This window comes from Micromesistius poutassou (genome assembly GCF_964030765.1).
Source record: "Micromesistius poutassou genome assembly, chromosome: 15".
NCBI classification, from domain to species: domain Eukaryota; kingdom Metazoa; phylum Chordata; class Actinopteri; order Gadiformes; family Gadidae; genus Micromesistius; species Micromesistius poutassou.
In genome coordinates, this window is record NC_140285.1 from 6110102 (window position 1) to 6119659 (window position 9558).

Genomic DNA, 9558 nt, shown 5'->3' on the forward strand with positions numbered 1-9558 from the left:
TGTCTCATGCTTTTCTTCCACTGTAGAAGGCTTTTGTCATCCATAGAAATATGTACATCTTTAATTCACCGTTTGCTAAATTGCTAAATGGTAAATAAACATAGTAGACAAAGTAGTTTTATCCAAAGCGACCAACCGTGGATTTGTTTTTCGTTGGATCCATGTCATTAGTGAGCAGGTGGGTGTCAGGGCATCTTGCTCGGAGACGCCAACAGGTAGACTGCAGAAATTGGGCATCAAATCCGGAAACTTCAGACGAAGAGACTATGCTGCCCTCAGTAATATGTTTTTATTCTAGAATTTAAAATCATATTTATAAAACTGTCGTTAAAATAGCAGCCTGTGAACATATTACATATTACAATATACTACTGCAATACTGAGTTGTTAGTTTACATATAGTATACATATTCTCTGAACATGCTCCATCAGGTGCTGCGAGGTCTGTTCCAGCTAACTGTTTTCCACATTAGCCTGGTGCTGGGAAAGCAGCCAGCCTCCCTGCTAATAAGGCTAATCTTGACCCACAGTGGTACACACATTTAAACCCTGAGCCCTCTGCATCAGGCACCTGTCGCCTGCTTCACTGCTTTGGATAAAAGTCATTATTAAATAACTAAACTATAAATAAACCAATGGTCGGGTATGGTTCGGATTCCTACAAATTAAAAGCACACATCCAACGCTCTGTACAGTTCTGGTTTGTACAAAAATAAGTGCACATCCAGTCGTCTATTCTGTAATGGTAAAATAAAAGCGTGCTCTCAACGGTCTGTTTGGTTCAGGTTCCTTCAAAGTAAAAGTGCAGCTCCGAAGGTCTAATCTCTCCCAGTTGGCTGTGTCTGAGTGGAGGGTTAAAACGGTGGGTTGAGTCTGAATGAGTGTAGAGGTAATAGGACCTGACAGTGGAGCTCTGCTGGCTCTCATACGCCTCTAAAGTATGGTGACACCTCAGCTGTGATGGCTGCCAGGAGTCATTATACACCCCCCACCCTCCCCATTAATGTCCACACTGCTGTCTGCAAAGCATTTTTCACACCATGCACTCATCACTTGTTTGGTATTAATAGAACGGGTCTATATCTGACATTGAGATAATACCACTGTTGTGTCATGCTTCAGGATTAACGTGAATTGACCAGGTGTTTCTTATTGGTTGTACATATTTTGGATATTTGCCACTATCAAATTTGACTATTTACAGATGTTAGCCGAAAGAATGGATTCCGAGATTCTTTGTATTTATTTTATATTCAAATGTACAGCCAAATGTCCAAACCACACAGATTATTCAGAAAAAACATTTGGTTTACTTGAACAATTGCAAATGGAAAAAGTTGACCCAAACTCATTTAAAAGAATATTCTTGAAAACATGTGCATTGAAATGCACATTTGTATAAGTTCTTACAAGCCAATCTGCATAAAGTAGATTTCAGTGGCATTTACTACATGATCTCATGGAAGTGTCGTCAGAACAGAGGTCATGCACAATGTGTAGCAAGCTTCTCCATAAAGAGAGTGAAGATCATAGTGATACAGTGAGAATGTTCTCTGATGCGCCTCTCAATCATTCAGCCTGGAAACAGAACATAGAAACACGTTAGACACAATCTTTAAGTCAAATCATGCTTTTCATATTAAAAGTGTCATGATTTCAATCACCCATTTCAAGTATATATATTAAAGCTGCTATTAGGAAGTCCGGTACATCACACTACAGTTTTGTTTAAATTGGGTTTTGATTGAGGCTCATGGTTGCCATGCATTCGGGGAACATGAGAGAAAAATGAGACTCAATCAAAACTTTTATGTTTTGTGTTTTTTTTTGTATGTCTCTTATAATTTAATGGGTGGGGGTGAGAAAAATGTGCGGATTACAGCTTTAAGTGAGTATATGTCAGAATGAAACAAAAATCTTTATCTCTATGAACATAGACTCCTTAAAACTCCTTAATTCCGCCGTAATGTGCCACTCCTGGCGTTACCTCGTCCGGTGTTGCACCCGAGGCTGCTGCTACTCCCCACGCGGTCCATCCGGCCCCCGAAACAGGACGACGTCCGGCTCCTAGTGGCCATGAGCAGGTCCTGCAGTCTGCTCCTCTGGGTCGCCGTCCGGCCGTAGCCCCCCGCCGCGGGCCCCTGGGGCCTCTCTGGGCTGACCAGGGCCCTGTCTGGCCCCTGGTCGGCCCCGTCGTACTCTTCCTCCTCCACCAGGGTGTTGTCTTCTGGGGCCCCCCCGGCCAGGGACTCCTCCAAACGCTCCAACAGCGACTGGTGTGATGGAGGAGGGATCATGTTGTTATTAAGGGTTAAACAGGCTCAAATCTAACTCTTCCAACCATGAACCGTCTCACTATTAAGTGTAGAGTTTGAGGTTGGACACTTCCTGAGCTGAAGTTAACTTTCACCAAGGTATCTTTTAACCTTTTTCATTAAAAAGGTTAAAAGTTGTAGAGCATTTTAGAAGGCTACACACATAAAAGAAGTCTAGTGTGCATTTATGAACCCCTTGCATTGTTATTATCTTAAAGATGTATTTTAGGCGCTCATTGAAGCATGCCCTTTGAACAATGTGAACGAGCCCTGTGAAAGTCATGCAATTACTCTGATTACAGTTATTAATATGCACTGTAGGGATAATTCTAGTTTTTAAACATCTATCATAAACATCTCCCAGTCAGCCAGTTCCTCGCTGTGTTAGTTCTGTCCTTGAGGTGGAAAGAAATACTGCACTCCTAGCGGAGTTTTAAATATTTTCTTTCCCTCAAAATCTTTTTTTTCCCCAAAAGAATTCTGATCAACTCTTTGGACGACTTCCAATGGTTTCTCTGTTTCAAATCTCACTACGTGAATTAAATACTTAACCCTCCCCACGAACTGTGTTCGTGGGGAGGGGAAAGAGAAGTAGCCTTCTGGATAATGTCCCGGCGCTCCTTGAGAAAGTCACTCTTGACTGTCAACCATGTGGTGTGGCTTTTGAGCTGACATCACTACAGGAGAGAATGCATGAACGCCATTCTAACGCCTGTATATCTATGATAAGAGAGTTGTTACCCTTTATAACCAAATTGTCCTGAAATGGATTTGAATAAGTATTGATTATGAAAAGTAGAAGATGAAAATATTAGCTACTGTGTTATACTGGTTACTACAACATAATTTACTTTAGGGAATTAAATTGTTATGTTGGATTTTTCCGACATGTTAAAAGCAATATAGATCAAACCCTATATATAATAGGGTTTAAACCTATTGACATTTCTGTACAGAAATGCAACTTTAGTGTAACTTGAGTGTAACTAACAAAATACTTAAATCAATAAGTACAAACTCAATGGATGGGATTCTTACAAATAACATAAGTACCATGAAATGTCTCTTTAATTGAAATTCTACCTTCATTCAATCTTAATGTACACTCAAATTACCAACAGGTAGCTTTTCAGAGTTTGGTTTTGGAATAATTTGGCAATTAGAGTTTATCTATGGATTTGCACAACCCTCTACAAACCAAACTTCCCCCCTACCATTTAAACAAAACATGTACACACAATAAACTCCAGGTCCTCATAAGTCTGGTCCCTGCTCTTACCTTGAGCTGGGCTAGGTCCCCGGTAGTAGAGTACGGTCTGGGCAGCACATGGCCCCGGGCCCCCAGTCTGAGCTGACACAACAGGGCCAGCAGGCCCCACAGGACCGCTGTCTTCATGGTTTAGTCCTGGTCCACTGGCTTGTCTGGCCAGCCCCGCTGTCACCAGCCGCTTTATACAGGCCCCAGAAGGTGTTTGGTTGCACATCATTTGGCAGATTGTCTCGAGTGCATTCCAACACCTTCCGAACGATAATCCACGCCAGTCACATGGCTTTTTTAAGTGAGGAAGGGGGGTGTGTGTGTTCAATTGTGTATGTCTCTGTCTTTGGCAGTGTGACCGGTTGCCGCTGGTTACCTCAGTCGCAACATACCATAGTAGGCTGTGGTCTGCTCAGGGAGAGGGTGGGGCTTATGTTGTTGTTATTGTGTACTTATATCATTCATCATTGTCTCGATAATATCTTCATTATAGTGGTTCCATCGTTATTTAATCGTTATATCGTCATTTTATCTATTGTCAATGTATCAATAATATCCTCGTATCTGAAATATCTTAATTGTATCTATTTAAAATTCATTTTATTGGCAAAATCGTTTATATAATCATTGTATTGATTATGTTGTATTGTGATGGTTTGAATGTATATCAAAGATTTCAGCAATGATTACAGCTTTTGTTTTGTGGTTTTAAATATGAGTTGCATGACAACCACATACGTCAGAAACATAATTTCAGGCTACTCCACTTTATATGCATGTACATTTGTGTGTGTGTGTGTGTGTGTGTGTGTGTGTGTGTGTGTGTGTGTGTGTGTGTGTGTGTGTGTGTGTGTGTGTGTTTTGATATCAATTGCACTCAACTTATATGTGCTTGGGGTACATTTATAAATATTTAGTAGAATATACCATAGACTATAGGACCTATTTGATTTCATTTGAGATACATTTTCAAAGTTTACGTAATTTCGTTCCATTTATTTAGCCTTATCCCCATATATCTGAGAAACTCGAGCTACTCTCGCGTTATCAACACGTGGTTTGGGGTTCGAGGAGGGATCGGGGCGGAGCCGGAGTCTTTACTATCGTTGGGATCTGTTCGCTGTCCAAGGTGCTGAAACTTTGAGTCGCCGTTCTTTTCTTTACAGACGAATGGTCATAGCCATACTGTTGACGTGAGATGTATGCCTAATTGCCTATTATTTAATATATTAATCCATGTCTCTTCGTTTTCTACATCAAATTGTAGCTACGTATTTAAAGTGCGTTTGTATAATAGCCTTGAACCCAGGAAGTAAGAATTCATGGATTTTGAGAACCAGGGAAGCTGTGGGAACGGTTGCATTTATTGGTCATGCTTTTACGTTGGAGTCTTCGAAATCGAGGCTGGCTATTTTCTTCATCGTAAATAGCCAGCCTCTTTTACAAAAAGGGAAACCCCAATAACAACAACAACAACAACAACAACAATATAATGCGTAGATGTAAACATTTATTAATTAATTATTAATTACCATTCAGCAGTAGGCATATATCAAGAACATTCACACATCGTTACACATATACAGACTTTGAAGTCAGGACAAACAAAGTAATAATAAATATAATTAAATAAATATGCTATGAATAAAAATAGGCTATTCTTTGGTGGAAAGCTTGCAGGTTTTTCATTTCATCATCTTGTCCTTGAAGCTGCAACAGAACAAAAACACTTTTCGGTTATTTTCTATTTCTGAATTGAAAAAGTGGAAAAGTTTCTAAAGTGGACACCAAAATTGTAAGGAAAATAATTGAAAAAACAATGTGATTGCATGGGCTAGACTGGCTATCCTAAATCGCTAATTCATAGACCTTACATAAACGAGTCCACCAAAAAGATCAACCAGCCCACTTACTGAACCTGCTGGCGGTGTTGCAGCCCAGGGTGCTCATGGAGCCGATCCGGTCCATTCTCCCACCGAAGCAGTTGGACGACTTCCGGCCGGAGTCGTTGTTCCGGACGGACTTCAAGTTCTTGGCCGAGAGGAACTCCCTGATGGCGGCCTCGTCCAGCCTCGCCTGAAAGTCTTCCTCCTCGCTGTCCGGCTTCGCGGGCATGTCGACGTCCAGATCGTCCTCCCTCTCCACGGGGAGTTGATCCATCCTGGTCTCCGCCGGTAGAGACTCCTCTAGTCTGCGGAGTAGCGTCTGCGATTCAAGACAAAATACATTATATTTCATAATGATATAAAACAAAAATATTTGCTACCTAGGCTGAGTCTCATAGTCGAATTCAACAGCAGTATTGTAACACGATGACAACTTCGTAGGCTTACCTTTAAGAGGTCAACGTCATTACCGCCCAGGCCGGTGTTGACGGGATGCGATCTGAACACCTGCAGGTTGACGAGCAGACCGAGGCAGAGCAGGGAGAGATGAGACAGTTGCATGTTGTCTTCTGTTTGTTTGGTTTCTGTTGCCTTCGTGTCTTTGCTCGGAGGCTTTCTTGGTTTCTGACCCTCGGTGAGCATGGTTCTTTTATACTGTTCGACATCCTCAGCTATGCGAGGAATTGGACTCGCATTCCTGACACCTGATTCTGATAAGGACGCCCGTCGGAAACGACTCCTTTTAAAGCGTCGGACCGTGTGAGAGGATCCACAGCGATGACATAGTGACTTGGATACTCTGCCAAGAGGAGATATGTTTTGTTTTAGAATAATACGTGCACGCTCCACGGAGCCCCAGCCCCCGCCCTTTGAGTGTGACATTGTTTCACGACGTTAAGTGGCGGGAACGTGTTTAGTAAACACGTGGGGTCAAGCGAAGGGCACCGCCGTATCGTTCTATCAATTCTAAATGTAGCCGCGCGCACGGTGACCTCATCCACTCGTCCTCGAGTTCCCGCTCTTGGTTCAGAATGCGCTCGAGACTGAGTTGGGTCATCAGCGGGTTGGCCCCTCGCACGTCCGCTGGTGTTTACATCCCTGTTTAACAGGCGGATTAAAAAACGGGTTGTGCATAATGTTTTTTCGGTTTTTATGCTTGTTGTCCAGCTATCTTTCATTTTATGTTGTAATAGGCTATTTCTATAATTGCTACTTTGGGAATGTCTACGTCTGTATTAAGTGGATTTAAACGTTACAGTGTTCTAAATTGTCTCGCTTATTTCAGTCTGGCTATGTATTTTGATTAAGTTCTTTGAACTGTGTGAATCGAATTCTAGATATCATTCTGGGTATAATTTATTGTGTCTAACATGTGAGTAATGTTGTGTTAGGCCTATATTAGAGGCGTTTTCGAGGTTGGATATAGGCCTTTAATAAAACATGCTGATGGTTCAGAGATGCTATAGGCCAACTAACTTTTCACCTCGAGAAATCAACAGTTTACCTTCTACTACAAGGCAGATGACAAGGAAAAAGAATGCCAACCCAAATAGTTTTATTCATTCAACTTTAAAACAAGAAAATCAAGAAACAACAAACAAGAAAATCCGTGCGTAATGGCCTTTTACGCACGAACAGTGGCGGACGAACCCGACCAGCTTTAGGGACGTGGTCTTTTCACGATCGTCACATCTTATTATTGTTTCTTTTAACAAAGTCAACGTACAATTTTAACAATTATTTGGTTGCGGATGAAATATCCTTTCCCGGTTTGAAGTGGCCTGTGTTTGTTGCTCCACGCTGAGACGCAGCGGGCTGTAGGCAGCGGGCTAATCCCACACCGTTCCATCGCGTTGGCGTCATCTAAGAGCGTGCTTTTTCCACACTTCTCTCAGGAGGTTCCCGGCAGCTCTCTCCCGGGTATCTCAGCACCATCATGAGCAGGGAGGCGTGTCACTCTGGCGCTCATTCGGCGGGAGGTCGAGTCCTCTGCATGCGTCTGATAGCCTATATCTTCTTCATCAATAAACTCCCAAATGGCTGATATGTAAGAAACGTATATAAAAATAGTATAAAACTCAACCGTGGGCCTATACTTAAGTCACTTTGAGGAACCACTATTTGTGTTGTTTTAGGCTATTTGAAGCGGGATACCCTGTGTGCAAACTAATAACCCGTTCAAACGTTCTTTTAAAGTCAATGGAGGCTCTTCAGCGTTTCATTAAAAGAAAAAGAGAGAGAGGGAGAGAGCTAGATAAGCATGGGTATTACATTTTAATTCGTCTCTCCGCTACACCGTCTCAAGGTAACGGAAACCCAATTCACATTATAATTATTTTGATTTTGGAGAGACGTGACATTTATTTTTATTTTAACCCTAAAAAGTGCGAGCTACATTGACTGTTGTGTCGTTGGGACTAAGTGACGTGTAAACACACACAAGCGCATAAGTTGAAGAACTTCAAGACTAACATGGGTTTATAGCCCAATCGGGGTTTTTTTTCAGATCATAGGCCTCAGGACTTAACCTGGCCGGAGTGATCATGGAAACGCATTCACACAGGAGTTGCAAATATGTGTTTTATAAGTGATATTCTAGAAAAAAAAAACCTTCATAAACATTAGGCCTATGTGAAATAAGTAATACAAAAGTAACAAAGAATAATTGTACTCACACATTGCAATATTATGCAAAATATGTATTTCACTTCATTACAGACGACGATTCAGGTCTTGCCCAAGTCTTTATCTTACAAGAAAATAAATAAATACATTTATAATAACAGCTAGTCTTTAATCTTAAATATGAAATGAAAAGAGGGAAATCATGCTTCCCAATGAAACCATTAAATATTCACATATGCAAATGATCAGGCTTCAGTAACGTGCACGACCAACGCCCCTCTGTAAACGTATCGATTATCGCATCGAGGATCGATCCACATCCACGTCCACCTCCATCTATCTCTCTCTGTGTGCCGTAGCTTGCGAGCCTGCCACACCTGTGGAGACATCACAAAAGGGGTTAGACAACAAAACCAAAAGTAAACGCACAAATCCGACAAATCCGTCCACCGGTTTATCGTTTCCAGGGCGATATCTCCTTACCTCCGTCCGACTCAGCAGCCCAGTCCGCTGAAGGATCCGATCCTCTCCAACCGGACCCCGAAGCAGCTCCGGTGCCCGCCCTTCTTGTAACGGTTCCACGAGCGCTTGGACGTCCTCAAGACGTCCTTGAGGAAACGCGCAATGGCGTTTTCTTTATCTTCCAACGCGGAGTTCGTCGCCTCCTCCGCGTCCCAGGGCTGCTCCGGCCCCGCGCCATCGAACCCGGACTTTTGCGCGTTCAGACCTTCCCCCGCAGCCCCGGATTCTTCGAGCGTGTAATACGGCGCGTTACTTTCCTCTTCCAAAAGTTGCGTCAAACTCTGAAAACGGAACGAGAAAAACCATGAGTTACAATATATGATGGCGTGATATTAATAAATTAAAATAAATTAAAAACGGTCACCTGCGATAGGTAACTTACCTGGAGATTGAAGACGGGTTTTGCTGTTCCTAAAGAAAATAATAAAATTGCGGATAAACAGCAAAACGAGATATGAGAAATCATCTTCATGCGCGTTTCTTTCCGTTTGACGACACCGGCTTGCTTGTGGAGTCAGTGCACCCCGTTGCTCTTTATATCCACCACGTTTCGTCACCGTGATGTGAAAAATCAACAAAGCGTGACAAATCTTCCCTGGCCCGTGTGGGCGTGGAGTTAATCTCCGTCCACGCTTCACCTCAATTGACATATGGTTACTGATTGGATACTTTGGTGGCTTTTACTACGTAGGCTACTCTTCATTTCTACATTCAATTGGAAATGTCACGCTCGAATTCATGAGAGCCTACTCAACTATTATCGTAGTAGACCTACCAAACAACATCTACATTACATTTATTTAGAGTTATAAGTTCATACCACATATTTAAATAACTTTCCATATCAAAGGTCAATGGCGTTTAAATAAATCCTTCAGTTGCCTATCAAGCTTGTCATTAGCCGGTAGCTAGATGCTTGAGGACCTGCAAAACATTTCTAAGAACCATTGTT

General features: G+C 42.2%; 3 protein-coding genes across 3 annotated transcripts; all 3 read right to left on the reverse strand.

Annotated features, from left to right (window-relative positions):
- Window positions 1–1573: 1573 nt before the first annotated feature.
- On the reverse strand, window positions 1574–3711 carry nppa (natriuretic peptide A; the record flags this gene model as incomplete). Its single annotated transcript, XM_084479795.1, has 3 exons — window positions 1574–1578; window positions 1988–2273; window positions 3595–3711. The coding sequence occupies 3 exons, from the start codon at window positions 3709–3711 to the stop codon at window positions 1574–1576; spliced, it is 408 nt and encodes a 135-aa protein (XP_084335921.1).
- A 1758-nt stretch (window positions 3712–5469) lies between these two features.
- nppb (natriuretic peptide B) lies at window positions 5470–6101 on the reverse strand (the record flags this gene model as incomplete). Its single annotated transcript, XM_084479796.1, has 2 exons — window positions 5470–5778; window positions 5907–6101. The coding sequence occupies 2 exons, from the start codon at window positions 6099–6101 to the stop codon at window positions 5470–5472; spliced, it is 504 nt and encodes a 167-aa protein (XP_084335922.1).
- A 2048-nt stretch (window positions 6102–8149) lies between these two features.
- nppal (natriuretic peptide A-like) lies at window positions 8150–9084 on the reverse strand. The gene is made up of 3 exons (XM_084479605.1): window positions 8989–9084; window positions 8568–8887; window positions 8150–8461 (listed from the first exon to the last, which is right to left on the reverse strand). The coding sequence occupies exons 1-2, from the start codon at window positions 9076–9078 to the stop codon at window positions 8579–8581; spliced, it is 399 nt and encodes a 132-aa protein (XP_084335731.1). The 5' UTR covers window positions 9079–9084; the 3' UTR covers window positions 8150–8461; window positions 8568–8578.
- Between the last annotated feature and the right edge of the window lie 474 nt (window positions 9085–9558).